This window comes from Panulirus ornatus, chromosome 2 (assembly GCF_036320965.1).
Source record: "Panulirus ornatus isolate Po-2019 chromosome 2, ASM3632096v1, whole genome shotgun sequence".
Classification (NCBI taxonomy): Eukaryota; Metazoa; Arthropoda; class Malacostraca; order Decapoda; family Palinuridae; genus Panulirus; species Panulirus ornatus.
The window spans coordinates 92583283-92604380 of record NC_092225.1 but is presented as its reverse complement, the minus strand read 5'-3'; the positions used below and the strand labels follow the sequence as shown (position 1 = coordinate 92604380).

Genomic DNA, 21098 nt, shown 5'->3' with positions numbered 1-21098 from the left:
CAGCTAGAGATTGAGTGTGAACGAATGTGGCCTTTGTTGTCTTTTCCTAGCGCTACCTTGCGCACGTGCGAGGGAGGGCGTGTGTTCATTTCATGTGTGGCGGGGTGGCGACGGGAATAAATAAAGGCAGACAGTATGAATTATGTATATGTGTATTTATATGTATGTCTGTGTATGTATATATATGTATATGTTGAAATGTATGGATATGTATAAGTGCGTGTGTGGACATGTATGTATATACATGTGTATGTGGGTGGGTTGGGCCATTCGTTCATCTGTTTCCTTGCGCTACCTCGCTAACGCGGGAAACAGTGACAAAGAATAATAAAAAAAAATAACATATATATTTTATTTTATTTATTATACTTTGTCGCTGTCTCCCGCGTTTGCGAGGTAGCGCAAGGAAACAGACGAAAGAAATGGCCCAACCCCACCCCCCCATACACATGTATATACATACGTCCACACACGCAAATATACATACCTACACAGCTTTCCATGGCTTACCCCAGACGCTTCACATGCCTTGATTCAATCCACTGACAGCACGTCAACCCCGGTATACCACATCGCTCCAATTCACTTATTCCTTGCCCTCCTTTCACCCTCCTGCATGTTCAGGCCCCGATCACACAAAATCTTTTTCACTCCATCTTTCCACCTCCAATTTGGTCTCCCTCTTCTCCTTGTTCCCTCCACCTCCGACACATATATCCTCTTGGTCAATCTTTCCTCACTCATCCTCTCCATGTGCCCAAACCACTTCAAAACACCCTCTTCTGCTCTCTCAACCACGCTCTTTTTATTTCCACACATCTCTCTTACCCTTACGTTACTCACTCGATCAAACCACCTCACACCACACATTGTCCTCAAACATCTCATTTCCAGCACATCCATCCTCCTGCGCACAACTCTATCCATAGCCCACGCCTCGCAACCATACAACATTGTTGGAACCACTATTCCTTCATACATACCCATTTTTGCTTTCCGAGATAATGTTCTCGACTTCCACACATTCTTCAAGGCCCCCAGAATTTTCGCCCCCTCCCCCATCCTATGATCCACTTCCGCTTCCATGGTTCCATCCGCTGCCAGATCCACTCCCAGATATCTAAAACACTTCACTTCCTCCAGTTTTTCTCCATTCAAACTCACCTCCCAATTGACTTGACCCTCAACCCAACTGTACCTAATAACCTTGCTCTTATTCACATTTACTCTTAACTTTCTTCTTCCACACACTTTACCAAACTCAGTCACCAGCTTCTGCAGTTTCTCACATGAATCAGCCAATATATATATATATTGGTTCTCAGTGAATGTAGGTTTGCGGCAGGGGTGTGTGATGTCTCCATGGTTGTTTAATTTGTTTATGGATGGGGTTGTTAGGGAGGTAAATGCAAGAGTTTTGGAAAGAGGGGCAAGTATGAAGTCTGTTGGGGATGAGAGAGCTTGGGATGTGAGTCAGTTGTTGTTCGCTGATGATACAGCGCTGGTGGCTGATTCATGTGAGAAACTGCAGAAGCTGGCGACTGAGTTTGGTAAAGTGTGTGGAAGAAGAAAGTTAAGAGTAAATGTGAATAAGAGCAAGGTTATTAGGTACAGTAGGGTTGAGGGTCAAGTCAATTGGGAGGTGAGTTTGAATGGAGAAAAACTGGAGGAAGTGAAGTGTTTTAGATATCTGGGAGTGGATCTGGCAGCGGATGGAACCATGGAAGCAGAAGTGGATCATAGGGTGGGGGAGGGGGCGAAAATTCTGGGGGCCTTGAAGAATGTGTGGAAGTCGAGAACATTATCTCGGAAAGCAAAAATGGGTATGTTTGAAGGAATAGTGGTTCCAACAATGTTGTATGGTTGCGAGGCGTGGGCTATGGATAGAGTTGTGCGCAGGAGGATGGATGTGCTGGAAATGAGATGTTTGAGGACAATGTGTGGTGTGAGGTGGTTTGATCGAGTGAGTAACGTAAGGGTAAGAGAGATGTGTGGAAATAAAAAGAGCGTGGTTGAGAGAGCAGAAGAGGGTGTTTTGAAGTGGTTTGGGCACATGGAGAGAATGAGTGAGGAAAGATTGACCAAGAGGATATATGTGTTGGAGGTGGAGGGAACGAGGAGAAGTGGGAGACCAAATTGGAGGTGGAAAGATGGAGTGAAAAAGATTTTGTGTGATCGGGGCCTGAACATGCAGGAGGGTGAAAGGAGGGCAAGGAATACAGTGAATTGGAGCAATGTGGTATACCGGGGTTGACGTGCTGTCAGTGGATTGAATCAAGGCATGTGAAGCGTCTGGGGTAAACCATGGAAAGCTGTGTAGGTATGTATATTTGTGTGTGTGGACGTATGTATATACATGTGTATGGGGGGGGTTGGGCCATTTCTTTCGTCTGTTTCCTTGCGCTACCTCGCAAACGCGGGAGACAGCGACAAAGTATAATAATAATAATAAAAAAAAATATATATCCCTGGGGATAGGGGAGAAAGAATACTTCCCACGTATTCCCTGCGTGTCGTAGAAGGCGACTATAAGGGGAGGGAGTGGGTGGCTGGAAATCCTCCCCTCTCGTTTTTTTTTAATTTTCCAAAAGAAGGAACAGAGAAGGGGGCCAGGTGAGGATTTTCCCTCTAAGGCCCAGTCCTCTGTTCTTAACGCTACCTCGCAAATGCGGGAAATGGCGAATAGTGCCCAAACCACTTCAAAACACCCTCTTCTGCTCTCTCAACCACGCTCTTTTTATTTCCACACATCTCTCTCACCCTTACGTTATTTACTCGATCAAACCACCTCACACCACACACTGTCCTCAAACATCTCATTTGCAGCACATCCATCCTCCTGCGCACAACTCTATCCATAGTCCACGCCTCGCAACCATACAACATTGTTGGAACCACTATTCCTTCAAACATACCCATTTTTGCTTTCCGAGATAATGTTCTCGACTTCCACACATTCTTCAAGGCTCCCAGAATTTTCGCCCCCTCCCCCACCCTATGATCCACTTCCGCTTCCATGGTTCCATCCGCTGCCAGATCCACTCCCAGATATCTAAAACACTTCACTTCCTCCAGTTTTTCTCCATTCAAACTCACCTCCCAATTGAATTGACCCTCAACCCTACTGTACCTAATAACCTTGCTCTTATTCACATTTACTCTTAACTTTCTTCTTTCACACACTTTACCAAACTCAGTCACCAGCTTCTGCAGTTTCTCACATGAATCAGCCACCAGCGCTGTATCATCAGTGAACAACAACTGACTCACTTCCCAAGCTCTCTCATCCCCAACAGACTTCATACTTGCCCCTCTTTCCAAAACTCTTGCATTCACCTCCCTAACAACCCCATCCATAAACAAATTAAACAACCATGGAGACATCACACACCCCTGCCGCAAACCTACATTCACTGAGAACCAATCACTTTCCTCTCTTCCCACACGCACACATGCCTTACATCCTCGATAAAAACTTTTCACTGCTTCTAACAACTTGCCTCCCACACCATATATTCTTAATACCTTCCACAGAGCATCTCTATCAACTCTATCATATGCCTTCTCCAGATCCATAAATGCTACATACAAATCCATTTGCTTTTCTAAGTATTTCTCACATACATTCTTCAAAGCAAACACCTGATCCACACATCCTCTACCACTTCTGAAACCACACTGCTCTTCCCCAATCTGATGCTCTGTACATGCCTTCACCCTCTCAATCAATACCCTCCCATATAATTTACCAGGAATACTCAACAAACTTATACCTCTGTAATTTGAGCACTCACTCTTATCCCCTTTGCCTTTGTACAATGGCACTATGCACGCATTCCGCCAATCCTCAGGCACCTCACTGTGAGTCATACATACATTAAATAACCTTACCAACCAGTCAACAATACAGTCACCCCCTTTTTTAATAAATTCCACTGCAATACCATCCAAACCTGCTGCCTTGCCGGCTTTCATCTTCCGCAAAGCTTTTACTACCTCTTCTCTGTTTACCAACTCATTTTCCCTAACCCTCGCACTTTGCACACCACCTCGACCAAAACACCCTATATCTGCCACTCTATCATCAAACACATTCAACAAACCTTCAAAATACTCACTCCATCTCCTCACATCACCACTACTTGTTATCACATCCCCATTTGCGCCCTTCACTGAAGTTCCCATTTGCTCCCTTGTCTTACGCACTTTATTTACCTCCTTCCAGAACATCTTTTTATTCTCCCTAAAATTTAATGATACTGTCTCACCCCAACTCTCATTTGCCCTTTTTTTTTTCACCTCTTGCACCTTTCTCTTGACCTCCTGTCTCTTTCTTTTATACGTCTCCCACTCAATTTCATTTTTTCCCTGCAAAAATCGTCCAAATGCCTCTCTCTTCTCTTTCACTAATACTCTTACTTCTTCATCCCACCACTCACTACCCTTTCTAATCAACCCACCTCCCACTCTTCTCATGCCACAAGCATCTTTTGCGCAATCCATCACTGATTCCCTAAATACATCCCATTCCTCCCCCACTCCTCTTACTTCCATTGTTCTCACCTTTTTCCATTCTGTACTCAGTACTTCCTCACACAAGTCTCCTTCCCAAGCTCACTTACTCTCACCACCCTCTTCACCCCAACATTCACTCTTCTTTTCTGAAAACCCATACAAATCTTCACCTTAGCCTCCACAAGATAATGATCAGACATCCCTCCAGTTGCACCTCTCAGCACATTAACATCCAAAAGTCTCTCTTTCGCGCGCCTGTCAATTAACACGTAATCCAATAACATATATATATATATATATATATATATATATATATATATATATATATATATATATATATATATGATAACTAATAAAATTCCAAAACGAAGCAAGAGAACTGCGGTAAACTGACTTACCTACGCCCCCCTGACGTGCAATCGTAGTACGGCACACACTCGCACACCTCCGTGGGTCTGTTGGGCTCTCTGAGCACAACCGCCTCACACCCTGAGATGCCCATCATCGCCGCCGCCGCCAACACCACCACCAGCGCCTCCATGGCAGAGGAGGAGCAGGCAAGATTCTTAAACTCTCTGTGGAGAGAAAATGCAAATTTACCTCCCAGTGGCGGATTGAACTGGAGGAGGAGGAGGAGGTAAACACTCGGTACGGAGAACACCACTACCAAAGCATCGCACACGTCATGCGTGGCATGAGCCACTCTGCTTGCCCTTCCTTCCCTGGCGGTGGTCGTCGTGAAGGTCACTTGAACCCGTCCGTGGCTTCTCCGCACACCACGTACTGTCCTCAGACATTTCAGTTTTCCCGACGTGTTCAAACCTCTTCCTTTTCCCTCTCATCTGTCGTCGTCCATGCCTTGTAACACCGTCGTTGGGACTGCTCTAAGACGTGCCCGACTTCACCCCTCCCAGATAACGACGGCTCTTTCCACACATTCCTCAATGCTCCCAGATCTTTTACCCATCACACACACCCATACCCCATCACTCATCTCGTACCCATCGTTCTGTTCGCTGCCACCACTCCAGGTATGTAAAACACTCCATGTTCTCCATTTTCAAACTCGCATCCCTGTTTCTCTCTCTCTCCACCACTGAGTGTATTCATATTTACTCTAAACTTTTTCCTTTCCATATACTTTACCACACTCGGAAAACAATTACTTCTGTTTTTACACTCAATCTACCACCAGCAAACAATAACTGACTCCTCCCAAGCATCGCTTCCCCAGTAAGATTTGCAGACCTACTCTTTTGCACCAAAAAAACTTTTGCATTCACTTCCCTTACCACCCTATCCACTAACAGACTGAATAGCCATGGTGACATTATAAATCCCCTGCTGCAGACTCACTTAGAACCACTCACCCTCCGTAAAATCATTAGAAGCAGTAAAGACTTTTTTCAAGGTTTAAAACTCCCCACTGCTTCTAATAGCTTTCCTCCCACGCCATATATTCGTACCGTCTTCTGTAAAGCATGCTCACCAGCCCTGAAACATGCTTTTTTCCATATCCATAAATACCACATATAAATCCTTCTGTTTCTGAAAGTATATCTTACACACACGCTTTAAAGCAAACACCTGATCCATCCACACATCTTTTAGCATTCCCAAAAGCCACATTGTTCCTCCTAGTCTGATGGTCTGTGCTTGCAACCACCATCTCGATCACCAAGCTTCCATACAATTTACCAAATCCATTCAACAAATCTATCTATAGCCCTATAATTTGAACACTCACGTGTTATCGCCCTTTATACAGTGGCACTATACAGGCATTCCGCAAACCCTCAGGCACCACACCATGACCTCTTCATACACTGAATGTTCTAACTAACCTGGCAACATACAGTTACCCCCTTTCATGAAGAAATGTACTTGCAATACCATCCACTCTAGCCGCCTTGCTACGTTTCACCGTTAGCAAGGCTTTTAACACCTCTTCCTATTTTTGCTTTTTTTTTTTTTTTTTTTTTTTTTTCTAAGCCTGAACTTTCCTCATGACCGCAGGCCGCTTTCTCTTATACATCTCTCAATCACTCGCACTCTTTCCCTGAAAATAACGACCGCACGCCTCTTTTTTTTCTCTTTCACTGCCAAGTTTACTTCATCATCCCACCACTTAATACCATCTCGTACCTGCCCACTTCCCAGATTAATCATGCTACGCTCGTCTCACACATGCCCCGCCCTCCGCCATTCATACCCTTAGCTGGCGTATTATCCACATATGTATTCAGATCATCCATCACAAATACACCGATCTCTCGCATTAACACCACACACACACACACACACACACATATTTTTTTTTTTTCATACATATTTGCCATTTCCCGCGCTAGCAAGGTAGCGTGAAGCACAGAGGGCTGAGCCTTAGAGAGAAAATCCTCACTAGTCCCTCTTCTCTGTTCCTTCTTTTGGAAAAGTAAAAAACTGAAGGGGAGGATTTCCAGCCCTTCGCTCCCTCCCCTTTTAGTCGCTTTCTACGACACGCAGGGAATAACATATATATATATATATATATATATATATATATATATATATATATATTATATATATATATATATATATATATATATATATATATATATATATATATATATATATATTCGTACCAAAATTCGATCTGGTCAGAAACTTCGACGTAGATAGATTTCCGTACTATCTTTGTGTCTTGGAACTCGACACCAAGTTTTCCTTTTATCACTTGGATGGGGGGTAGGTTGGTCTGGACCAGGGACGAAAGTACAATCGATATATATATATATATATATATATATATATATATATATATATATATATATATATATATATATATATATCAAGGGTACAGACAGCTCTGAGCTGTCTTCGAGGGAACCATCGCCTAGAGCGTCCACCCGAGCTACTGCGAAACTCTCTCTCTCTCTCTCTCTCTCTCTCTCTCTCTCTCTCTCTCTCTCTCTCTCTGTTACATTCACTAGTCTCGGTCCTTATGTAGGGGCTGGTGGTGGTGAGCCTGCCTTACCCAACTGCTTGGATAAGTCCCTCCCTTCCCCCCCCCCCCCCCCCCTTTTTCACTAGTGGTCACCACACACACACACACACACACACACACACACACACAAAATGCTTGTTGGGTGCATCTTTTAAAGACCCAAGAGGGATAACTGTATTAACTGAACGAGTGTTCTTGTATTACTGAAAACACCGCTACACAATGTCTTCACCTACGCCTCATTCTGCAGTTGATAACATATCTATACTATCCAATCGCTGTAAACTGCACCAGAATATATATATATATATATATATATATATATATATATATATATATATATATATATATTCTGGTGCAGTTTATCCCTGGGGATAGGGGAGAAAGAATACTTCCCACATATTCCCTGCGTGTCGTAGAAGGCGACTAAAAGGGAAGGGAGCGGGGGTCTGGAAATCCTCCCCTCCTGTTTTCTACTTTTCCAAAAGAAGAAACAGAGAAGAGGGCCAAGTGAGGATTTTCTCTCTAAGGCTCAGTCCTCTGTGCTTCACGCTAGCGCGGGAAATGGCGAATATGTATAAAAAAAAAATATGTATGTGTATGTGTGTGTGTGTGTGTGTGTGTGTGTGAGCGATCGACAGGAAAAATGATCAGACAGCACTGAAACCCGTCGGAATTCTAGGTCATTTCCTCCAATATTAAAGACAAAGAAATCGGTGGCGAAAGGCCATACATAGTCTTGCTTTGAGCTGAAGAGCCTACTTAGGGCGACTAGAAGTAGGGTAGATGTGTCAACAACACACGAAGGAAGATGTCTACCTCTGGCGAAACACCTTGGCTATATAACCTGTCAGGTTTCATATTCGTGTTTTGATGTCTCCATCACACTGATCAAGACACGGGAACTGTGACAGTTAACCTCCTCGCTGAAGCTTACCCTGAATACAAACTTAAGTAATGTATAATACAATGATGGATTGACTGAACATGGGTACTCTTCTTGTCGGATACGGGCATCGGAACAATGTTTCGTTTAAAACTAACTACGTTTCGGCTAGGCGACTGAATCAGGCAGTTTTTGGCCTGACAAACTAAACTGGAGTATAAAATGGAACCATAAGTATGATGGGGTTATATATATATATATATATATATATATATATATATATATATATATATATATATATATATATATATATTATTATTATTTTATTATACTTTGTCGCTGTCTCCCGCGTTTGCGAGGTAGCGAAAGGAAACAGACGAAAGAAATGGCCCAACCCCCCCCATACACATGTATATACATACGTCCACACACGCAAATATACATACCTACACAGCTTTCCATGGTTTACCCCAGACGCTTCACATGCCTTGATTCAATCCACTGACAGCACGTCAACCCCGGTATACCACATCGCTCCAATTCACTCTATTCCTTGCCCTCCTTTCACTCTCCTGCATGTTCAGGCCCCGATCACACAAAATCTTTTTCACTCCATCTTTCCACCTCCAATTTGGTCTCCCTCTTCTCCTCGTTCCCTCCACCTCCGACACATATATCCTCTTGGTTAATCTTTCCTCACTCATTCTCTCCATGTGCCCAAACCACTTCAAAACACCCTCTTCTGCTCTCTCAACCACGCTCTTTTTATTTCCACACATCTCTCTTACCCTTACGTTATATATATATATATATATATATATATATATATATATATATATATATATTGCAAGGGTAACATCCACAACGATGAGAATCAGACAACCTTTTCGAATGTTTCACGTCAGAGGTAAAATAACATACAGACACCAGAGGATGATGAAAATATCAGAACACCAAGAGAAAATGTAAGAGATTTCACTTGATATTAAATGATCTGCCCATTTATATGAACACAGGAGAACGTCATGGAGTTGGTAGAGAAAAAAGAAATGGGGAAAATTGCGATTTTACATTGGGTTTGTAGGTAAATTATTCGTGAAGGGATAATATTAATAATAATAATAATAATAATAATAATAATAATAATAATTATTATTATTGATGGCCATTGTAGCTGAAAGTACCGAAAAAACACACAAAAACATGGACAGCAGGGCTACAGACAATGAGGGTTAAACACTACATAAATATTAGGACACATGTCTACTGGTTATTGATGATCTCCCCAACAGTTGGGTTTGGGGTTGTGGGGGGGGGGGGGGGGGGCTGTTCTTGTAGCGGTATGTCGAAAGATCACGGTGTTCGACCACCCATCTGGGGACGAGGGATTTCGTGTGGCAAGAGCTTACTGTGGCGGGGAGGAGGCCGCATTTGCTTCCTTCTCAAACTCTTGCTTTTAAACTGACGATGTTTACGAGAGGCCTTCTACAGGAGCCCCTGACAGCTACCTGGGTCTGACACCGTGGGAGAATCGAGAAGACCAATAGGTTAAAGCGCCTCTTTGAGCAATGGTGTAAGCGGGTCTAAGGAGAACCTCGCATGCCTTTTACAATATGTTTTCTCATAACTTGCGTTGTCTTGGTGGATAGGTAGCGGTACCGGGCAGAGGGGGAACCGAGAGATGCGTAGATATTCTTGAGCGTTGAAGGTAAAGGAGACCAAGTGTCTATCTCGACTCTGGACACTTAAAAAGAGTGGTAAACAAAACGCGTAGATACCATAGCTGGAGGACATGATGATGGTGCGGATGTGTTCTTTCCTGCCTTGCCCAGGTTGTCGTCCAAAGTGACAGCGAGGAGCTTTGGTGGGAGTACACAGGTGGGTTAGGGGGACCCTTGTGAGACTGTATGGGGCGGGACATGGTTGGATACAAGGTTAATGTGCATCTCTATTGGCCTCCATTTGGTTGATGGTCCTGCAGTCATTGTGCAGCTGTGCAAATTTCCTGCTGCCCCTCTCTTCTCTTCCTATATACCTACTCCACCTTTGAGAGTTAGGTCTGCAAGACGACTGAGGAGCTATGAGTAATCCCAGATGCATTTTTCTCCTATTCTCTTCTTACCGAAATGGCCACGATTTGGCTTATACATTTTGCCCGAGCAATGTCGGCCACTAAGAAAAAAACATCTACAAGAATCCCTTGGAATATGTCAGAAAGGCACTAATATCAAAAACACTATGGAACTAAGATGAAACGATGTCGAGTTCAAAAATTCCAATTTTTGCCAAGTGTATTAAAAAAAAAAAAAAAAATGCACGGATTGTGACCAGAAATATTTACGAGGGGATCCGACAAACACGAACCAGTGGCTGATAATGCTGCCGTTTACGTGGCAGTGGGAAATAACTACCCCTTGAACAAACTGGTATGTATGACGTAAGCAGTAAGGCTCCTTCCTCGTATCATGATAAAATCTTCTTTCACAGGAACTCGTACAAAAGTCTGGTGGGACTTCCAGAGGTAAGTAAACCCGGGACACACACACACACACACACACACAAAAGCGTGTTGCTCCCCCTTCAGCCAAGTTTGACTAGGCTGCCATCTTGGAACGCACCCATTCAACCTTCACACTCGACCATTTTAAGGACACGTTCCCTCCTTTCTTGCTGCGGACTCGATATCATTTCACCCCTCGATTGGTTCGGTGTCTCCCATTTCGTTTCTGTACCTTGACGATGACTTAAGCTCAGCTGGTGTGGCTGGTGTAGTAAGCTGTCGGGGACAGAGGCGCTGGGGACAGCCCGCTAAGCTGTCCGGTCTGTGTTTGTTTGTTTTGACGCGTCGGCTGTTGCCCCACCGAATTATTAAGCTATTTTATGTGTGGCGGGGTGGCAACGGGAATATTTGAAGGCAGCAAGTATGAATATGTACATATGTATATATGTATATGTCTGTGTATGTATATGTACGTATACGTTGAAATGTATATGTATGTATATGTGCGTTTAAGGACGTTTATGCATATATATGTTTGTGGGTGGGTGGGCCATTCTTCGTTTGTTTTCCTTGCGCTACCTCTGGAAACAGCGATTAAGTATAGTATATATATATATATATGTGAATAAGAGCAAGGTTATTAGGTACAGTAGGGTTGAGGGTCAAGTCAATTGGGAGGTGAGTTTGAATGGAGAAAAACTGGAGGAAGTGAAGTGTTTTAGATATCTGGGAGTGGATCTGGCAGCGGATGGAACCATGGAAGCGGAAGTGGATCATAGGGTGGGGGAGGGGGCGAAAATTTTGGGAGCCTTGAAGAATGTGTGGAAGTCGAGAACATTATCTCGGAAAGCAAAAATGGGTATGTTTGAAGGAATAGTGGTTCCAACAATGTTGTATGGTTGCGAGGCGTGGGCTATGGATAGAGTTGTGCGCAGGAGGATGGATGTACTGGAAATGAGATGTTTGAGGACAATGTGCGGTGTGAGGTGGTTTGATCGAGTAAGTTACGTAAGGGTAAGAGAGATGTGTGGAAATAAAAAGAGAGTGGTTGAGAGAGCAGAAGAGGGTGTTTTGAAATGGTTTGGGCACATGGAGAGAATGAGTGAGGAAAGATTGACCAAGAGGATATATGTGTCGGAGGTGGAGGGAACGAGGAGAAGAGGAAGACCAAATTGGAGGTGGAAAGATGGAGTGAAAAAGATTTTCTGTGATCGGGGCCTGAACATGCAGGAGGGTGAAAGGAGGGCAAGGAATAGAGTGAATTGGAGCAATGTGGTATACAGGGGTTGACGTGCTGTCAGTGGATTGAATCAAGGCATGTGAAGCGTCTGGGGTAAACCATGGAAAGCTATGTAGGTATGTATATTTGCGTGTGTGGACGTGTGTATGTACATGTGTATGGGGGGGGGGGTTGGGCCATTTCTTTCGTGTTTCCTTGCGCTACCTCGCAAACGCGGGAGACAGCGACAAAGTATAAATATATATATATATATATATATATATATATATATATATATATATATATATATATAATTCAGGTAATAAAAGGGAATCGGATGAGATCCTTTGATTATTACTCATCTAGTTTACATTCGTGTTAAATTACAATCTAATTTCCATTAATTAATTAAAACTGTCACTAACAAAATATGGTCAATTTGTAAATATTTTGTCAAACATTTTATATATATATATATATATATATATATATATATATATATATATATATATATATATATATATATATACAGGAAACGATCACAATTGAGCGCGTGATCAAGTATATCCATATGAGCACACGGGGAAGTGAAACACGACAGGTTCCCAAGTGTACTTTCGTGTAATAATCACATCATCAGGGGAGATACAAGAAAGAAATATAGCATTTAGCTGATATACAACGAAGAGACGTAACTAAGACGCCATATGGTAAACAGATGACTACCCGGATGTAAACAGTTTCCCTTCATGTCCACATAATGTTTATGATACGCTTGTTGCCAGATTCGATCGTACCCGACCTGCATTCGGGTAGTCACTTTACCAAATGGCGTCCTAGCTACGTCTTTTCGTTGTATATCAACTGACTTATATTTCTCTCTTGTGTCTCCCCTGATGATGTGATTAATACACGAAAGTGCACTTGGGAACTTAACGCGTTTCATTACCCCGTGGACTCGTAGGGAACAAGGAGAAGCAGGAGACCAAATTGGAGGTGGAAGGATGGAGTGAAAAAGATTATGAACGATCAGGGTCTGAACATTCAGGAGGGTGAGAGGCGTGCAAGGAACAGGTTGAATTGGAACGGTGTGGTATACCGGATTGGACGTGGGCAGTGGACTGAACCAGGGCATGTGAAGCGCCTGGGGTAAATCATGGGAAGGTCTGTGGGACCTGGATGTGGAAAGGGAGCTGTGGTTTCGGTGCATTACACATGACAGCTAGAGACTGAGTGTGAACCAATGTGGGCTTTTTGTCTATTTTTCTGGCGGTACCTCGCTGGAGCGGAGCGTAGCGATGCTATTTCCTGTGTGGCGGGACAGCAACAGGAATGGATGAAAGCAAGCAAGTATGAATATGTACATTAGTATATGTATGCATATGTTTGTGTATTTGTATGTATGTATATGTTGATATGTATATGTATTTATAAGTGCATGTGTGGGCGTTTATGTATATATATATATATATATATATATATATATATGTGTGTGTGTGTGTGTGTATGAGTGGATGGGCCATCATTCGTCTGTTTCCTGGGGCTACCTAGCTGACGCGGAAAGACAGTGATTAAGTATAATGAATGAATATATATATATATATATATATATATATATATATATATATATATATATATATATATATATATATATATATATATAAAGTGTACGATAGTGTGGGCGAAGGGCATAGAGCAGGGGTTTAAGTTAGACACAGGCATTACCATGCGATTCTTGTTCGTTGTTGTACTGTGTTTAGGATTTGATTCTTGATATTCACAGCAAGCACTGCTAAGCTAAAGGAGGATGCGTTGTGTACAAAAGGTTCAGCCAGGTACTAGTAGGCTCCAGTGACTGAATTACATAATAGGTTAAGACAGTCACAGTGAGAACAGTTATGTGTTAGGTTGAGTGGATGTGGGTGTGGGTGGGTGTGGGTGTGGGTGTGTGTGTGTGTGTGTGTGTGTTGAGGGTGGGGGGGGGTGAGGTAGGTAACCCATGTATCTCGAGATGTGACGTACAGGCCCAGCCGGTCCATTGCCCCCCCCCCCCCAACACACGTTTCTCTCTCTCTCTCTCTCTCTCTCTCTCTCTCTCTCTCTCTCTCTCTCTCTCTCCCCTTTTGTTTTTCTTTGTTCATTACATGTTCAAACGCTCGCGCGCTGGATCTCGGTGTACCGGCGTGTTATTCTGTTTGGTAACGGACAATGTGGATTAAACAAAAACAAAAAAAATCGATGTTTTCCAGCCTGGTTTGATGTGATGGCGCTGTAATTTTTCGGGTAGGGTAGGTCTACTACAGTGACTTGAAAATGTCCGCCAACTTTTCTGCCGTTAGAATGTTTCACTCCCGGAACGCGAATGACTTTTACTTGACTTGGATTCCTTCAAGAACATCCAGGTTAACCTTAGAATCCACTGTAGTAGAACGAGGACACTAAAAATTCATCTCAGTACTGTGTAATATTCAAATACCTTAAACTGGCGGTGCCCAGCAAGCAGCAAGCAGAGGTGTTCCGTCTTTTTTTCTTTCTTTTTCTATCCAAAGGTGTGGACACGAAGAGCTCGCACGAACAGTGACGTAGTTGATGATTATATTCAAGGATGATCTTGTGTGAAGTCGTCCGCTTCCTGAAGTGTCAGTAGAGCCAGCGTTGGGATTCCCAAAAGTTATGAGGCTTACGATGAGGTATCGGGCGAACTCACTCTCTCCCCGTCACCAAATAATGGCGGTTAATGTCCTTTATATACACTGGATATGACTTATGTTCAAGTCGAAATGGATCAAGTCACGATGCCAGATACTGAAATACGATGTTAAAAAGAGCCACTCGAGCTCTGCGATATACCTTCTCTAATGGCAGTACTTACACTGGACTTGCTGCGAGTCCGTCTCTGGTGAGGGCTCTCACATGAACAGTTGCCATATTCGCTAGAACTGAATCTCTCATGTTCATGATATCCATCCTGGCTCTTCGTCTAAGACTTATTCATCAGAGTCAATCTTTTCAGGCGGGGGATATCCGTGGTTTTGTAAACTTGAATCTATCGGTTTTTAAGACAGTAAAAACGTTCAACGATTTCGCTCTCAGACAAAAAAAAAATGAGATAGAAATGGATGATTTGCACCCACTGTTGCCGTAACAGATTGGCTTATATTCTTCGTGATGTAAACAACATTAATTTTTCACGTTCCCATTAAAGTACCCACTATGTTTATTGAATTATTTACGAATGTTTAATGTAAGTACACATTAAAAAAAAAAAAAACAGAGGTTCTGTGATAGTGTAAAGCCGGAGAAGGTCGCTGGCGAAGGCAAGGACGAGATGGTATATATACAATAGATAGTACGGTGCGTTGACACAGGTGGGTTCCATTTGGTGGGTTGGTGGGTTTCTGGCTGGGTGGGTTGGGCAAAGGACATAGAAGGCCGTCCTCCCATGGAAATATGAAGGAATGTGTACATGTAGAGTATCAGATTACATTCAGATATAAAGATTTGCGACATACGTTAAACATGACGTCGGTAGCGACCAACGAGTGGCCCAAAATACTTCATGTGATTTACGACACACTGAATGCATTGGCGCTGGTAAATACGTATAGCTGATTCAAATACAGTGTGTGTGTTGCCTTACATGTTACAGAGCGGTTGCGATGATTTCACGAGACGGTTGCGAATGGAAGGGAGATGTTGTAGGATATTATCCGGAGCATCCAGTAAACACACTGTGTTTGATGCAACCTGGTGTGAAGGCGCTGATATTGCTAGGTACTCGACAGAACCATGGTCCAGTGTGTGTTTGTCTTTAGTTGCGGATCAGAGCCGACACTAGCTAGAATGCCCGGGGTTCATAGTACTCTGTAACTTGCCAAATGTGCCGTATATGCGTATGTATCATACTGTGTGTGTGTATATATATATATATATATATATGCAACTACACAAACATGCATGCACATGCGCATGTACTCGCAAACATAAAGGCATCAAGAACCTTGGCATTTAATATCAGATGACACTCTAAACAGACATTGACATAGTGATTAATGTATTTAAAAGTTGAATATGATATTTTTACGCTTTATGTTCATTTTCCCTCTCTCTCTCTCTCTCTCTCTCTCTCTCTCTCTCTCTCTCTCTCTTGCGCCATAAATACTGTAATTTAAACTCTTTCTTAAAATATTCCTTGTGTGCATTGCTTACATTGTGAGTGCCAGGCTTGTACAAAGGATGACTCTTGTTACGAGCACTGGATAACGCCGTCTTAAAGTTATGAGATGAAATTAAACACCAGGGTTAAAACTACATTATGATACAAGAAATGGAAAGTACAAGATAAACAAAAGCACATTAATTGGGCCCAGGTATTTTCGTTATCACTTAACAATCAACATTCCAGGTGTGACTTCAAAACGGTAGATCTCTCTCCTTTTATAACTGTTTGACTATAGACACACACACACACACACACACACGCACACACACACACACACACACACACACACACACACACACACACACACACACACACTATCTCAGTGTTGTCTTGCGTGACCCATGACAGGGCTTACAGTGAGGTGAAGCCCCCATGTCCGCACGTCACGGATGACGCCCCTAGAGACAGACCCCACTCACGGACCATACACAGACCCCGCCAGATGTTACTGTACACAGAGCAATACACAGACCCCACTGACGAACCATACACAGACCCCGCCAGATGTTACTGTACACAGAGCAATATACAGACCTCACTGACGAACCATACACAGACCCCGCCAGATGTTACTGTACGCAGAGCAATACACAGACCCCACTGACGAGCCATACACAGACCCCGCCAGATGTTACTGTACACAGAGCAGTGCGTAGACCCTTCGATAGACCGATGTACAGAATTCTAGGGAAGCAAGACAATGCTAGGTAGCGAGAAATTTCCTCTCGAAAACCATGTAACATGGCCGCCAGGGGACACTAGCTTCTTACCCCTGGTAGATGTAGTCTTCGTAGATGTAGTGGTAGTTGTAGTGGTAGCCCTCGTTAAATATGATTACCTTTCTCACCGCACCTTTTGCTTCATCTGATAAAAGTGTGAATTATATTAAGTTTCACTAATATTCAGCGACCGTAATCATAAATGATACAACACAGTATAAAGATCAAAACAGGAATGAATTATATCTCGAAATAATTTCATTTTCTTTCACTCTTTCAATCATATATATATCTATATATATATATATATATATATATATATATATATATATATATATATATATATATATATATATATGTGTGTGTGTTTTCCAATCACTCGTACACAGCATTTCAATGATAGCACGAGTGGAGGATATGTATACGTGTCTAAGGGTTTAGGTGGAGATAAAGTATCGGGCATAATACGTTCAAGAATAGGATCGGGGTAACGAGTCGTAGCCTTAAAGACAGACCCAGAGGAGATTCTGATCTCGTTCGAAAGGGAGGGAAAATGGCATTAAGGAGGACATCTGTCTCTTAGCTGAGCATCATCAGCGTGGGAGACGTAGGGAAACTTTAGAATTCCTAAGATTCGTTGTATAGGATATGTTCGCTGTGCCAGGATAGAACGAACAGTGTGTTCCGTACGTCATTATAGGAGGGAGGCGGGGCTGTCTTTTCCCTTTCGCAATGTAGGAATGAGATTTTCAACACATAATATACCCAGTACGTTTCTGATGGAAGGATGGGGAAGAGGTTTTGATCCGTCTATATTGATTTGACTTGAGTCGTCAGAGGAGTGAGAAGCGTGCATGGGATTGAACGAATTGAAACGTTGTGGTATAGAGGGGGGGGGGGGGGGGGGGGGAGGAAGGCTCACCTGCAGCGTTAATCACGGAAAGTTTTGTGTAGTTTGACCACGCATAGCGGGCTCACGCTTCGGTGCATTAGACACGACATATAACAAAGCGGATGTGAGCAAAAGTCGCCTATTTTTTTTTTTTTGTCTGTGTCTGACGCAATTTTCGTATAACGAACGTTTTGAGAAGTTATAACGTAGTATATCGCTTGGAGTGGTGTTGATACATTTTTCACTTAGGTCACCTATGGTCTGTCTTCACTGAAAATACAAAATTCTCTCACGGGAATGTATGCGCATGTTGGCGGACTCAATTTTGCCATACGTCACACAAGGCAAAACGAAATTCGTCTTGTTGAACCTGTCCGAGAATCCCAAAATCGTTGCTATCTACGACTAAGCTATATTAAAGAATAAATATATTCCCTGTGTGACACAGACATCATCTGGTGACATCTGCTCGACAGCTGGTGAAACGTAACGCTATGTCAATAAGATCCATCAAGAATTATGGAAATTACATTAGATGTTCATGAGCGGTAACATCATGTTTTTCTCCATTTGCCGTCGATGGTGAGACCTGGCAACTACAGTTGAGAAGATCACTCCCTCCTCCCCCATCCCATCCCCTTTCCTGTCTCCCCCCCCCCCCCACGGGCATCCCCTGTTCGGGGCGGCGCGGAGGGGGGGTTGTGCTTGGGGGGGGGGGGGGACGGCCTATGACATCATCATCATCATCCATTGGAAAATCCCAAACGAGGGAATGACGGGACGCTCTTTGCTCCCCTGCCTGGCGGGTGTGTTTTTGGTGGAGAGGCGTCACACACACACTCCCAGCACACAGTGTGCGTCGTCGGCGTGAGGGTTTTGACTGCTCGAGGGTTGAGAATTGTCGTTTTATGACGTCAGTTCAGATGCAGTGTGACCGGGTTTTTAAGAGAGGTACGGAGATGAAGAGTGATTTATAGGATATGATCCTCTTTTTGCGGTTACGACAGTGTTGATCTGTCTGTACTTGTGAAAATGATGTGGTTCATGTTTTGTGATATATCGAACCGGGACCCCTATAGGGAAATGACTATTCGAATACTATGTACTCGAATACCCTTCGTCTCACGTTGGTGAGCAACGGGGTCTACACCGGTCATTTCCCATCAGGGGGGCTGGAAATCCTCTCCTCTCATTATTTTTTTTTTTTAATTTTCCAAAAGAAGGAACAGAGAAGGGGGCCAGGTGAGGATATTCCCTCAAAGGCCCAGTTCTCTGTTCTTAACGCTGCCTCACTAACGCGGGAAATGGCGAATAGTTTGAAAGAAAGAATATATATATATATATATATATATATATATATATATATATATATATATATATGTGTGTGTATATAGTTTCCTGTTTCTTAAGAATTTGACGTATCTGCTGTCCTATGTTATGTGTGGTGGGTTGGCGACGGGAATGAATAAAAGCAGCAAATATGAATATGTACATGTGTATATATGTTTATGTCTGTGTGTGTATAATTTTGTATACGTTGCAATGTATAGGTATGTATATGTGCGTGTGTGGGCGTGTATGTATATACATGTGTATGTGGGTGGATTGGGCCATTCTTTCGTCTGTTTCTTTGCGCTGCCTCGCAAACGCGGGAGACAGCGACAAAGTATAATGAAAGAATTATATATATATATATATATATATATATATATATATATATATATATATATATATATATATATATATATATTATACTTTTTATTATATACATATTCCTCAAGTTCTTAGGTCATCAAATATATTCTTTTAATTCAACAAGAATAGGAAATAAAAGACGTACGCATGTTTATTTTGTCGGTAATCATGCATTGAGGAGTTCTTCCTTCTACATATGTTCCTAGAAAGTAATTTCTTCAGTTATTTATGTAAGATGAAGAAAATATATTAGTCTGTCTGAAGCAAACAGAAAACGAGAGTGCGACACTCGCCTGCGATGCAGTGGTTAGCGTTGCAACCTACGAATCAAGCAAGTGGATCCGGGTTCGCGTCCTTGACAGGACACCAGCTGGTCCACAGCCAAACCCAACTGTTTATCAATCCCCCCCCCCCCCCTTCCTTCAGAGCTGGTTGGTGAATGGGGGTGGTAGGCTTCAGCTGGGGGGGGGTGACAAATGTAAAGACTCTCTCTCTCTCTCTCTCTCTCTCTCTCTCTCTCTCTCTCTCTCTCTCTCTCTCTCTCTCTCTCTCTCTCTCTCTCTCCGTAAAACTCAGATATCAAAACACACTCACTCACTCACTCACTCACTCACTCACACACACACACACACACACACACACACACACACACACACACACACACACACACACACACACACACACACGTACGTCTTGCCTGACAATAATAAGTTTCCTATTTCATGTCCGGAATTTCAGAAGTGTTACCCGTCTTTTGTGGTAGGAAATGAAGGTGGCTGTGGCGTTGGCTTGAGGTGGTATTGTAAGGTGAGGTTCGTCACGTATGCATAGATTTGTACTTCATTTATGGAGGGTTTTAGGCCTTTTTTGTGTGTGTTTTTTTTCTGGCCCTACCTTGCTGAAGAGGGGGTCAGAGATGCTGTTTCCTGTGATGGAGGGGTGGCGCCGGGAATGGGTTGAAGGCAAGCAAGTATGAATATAAATATATTTTTCTTTCAAACTATTCGCCATTTCCTGCATTAGCAAGGTAGCGTTAAGAACAGAGGACTGTACCTCTGAGGGAATATCCTCACCTGTATATATATATATATATATATATATATATATATATATATATATATATCTGTGTATATGTTGATATGTATATGTATGTATATATGCGTGTATGGGCGTTTATGTGTCTACTAATATGTGTATATGATTGGATAAGCCGTTGTTCGTCTGTTTCCTGGCGCTACCGCGCTTGACGCGGGAAACGGCGATCAATTATAATTGATAGATAAACGAGTATATATATATATATATATATATATATCATACAAACTTCCAACAGCCAGGATCGAACCCGGGACCTCTGTGCCACAGGCGGGAATGCTACCGCTAGGCTATGGGCCTGGCCAGTAGAAATGTTCTATTCGAATACTGTGTACTCGAATACCTTCAACGTCAAAACAAAACAAAAAA

General features: G+C 42.8%; 1 protein-coding gene across 1 annotated transcript in view; it reads right to left on the bottom strand.

Moving 5' to 3' along the window:
* LOC139753241 (uncharacterized) overlaps positions 1 to 15073 on the bottom strand; it is a 70299-nt gene extending 55226 nt beyond the window's left edge. Inside the window, exons 1-2 of the mRNA XM_071669484.1 lie at positions 14979 to 15073; positions 4914 to 5090 (exon numbers count right to left, since the gene is read on the bottom strand). Coding sequence (XP_071525585.1) covers positions 4914 to 5090; positions 14979 to 15073 — 272 coding nt within the window. The remainder of the gene's footprint in view (positions 1 to 4913; positions 5091 to 14978) is intronic.
* Positions 15074 to 21098: the final 6025 nt, after the last annotated feature.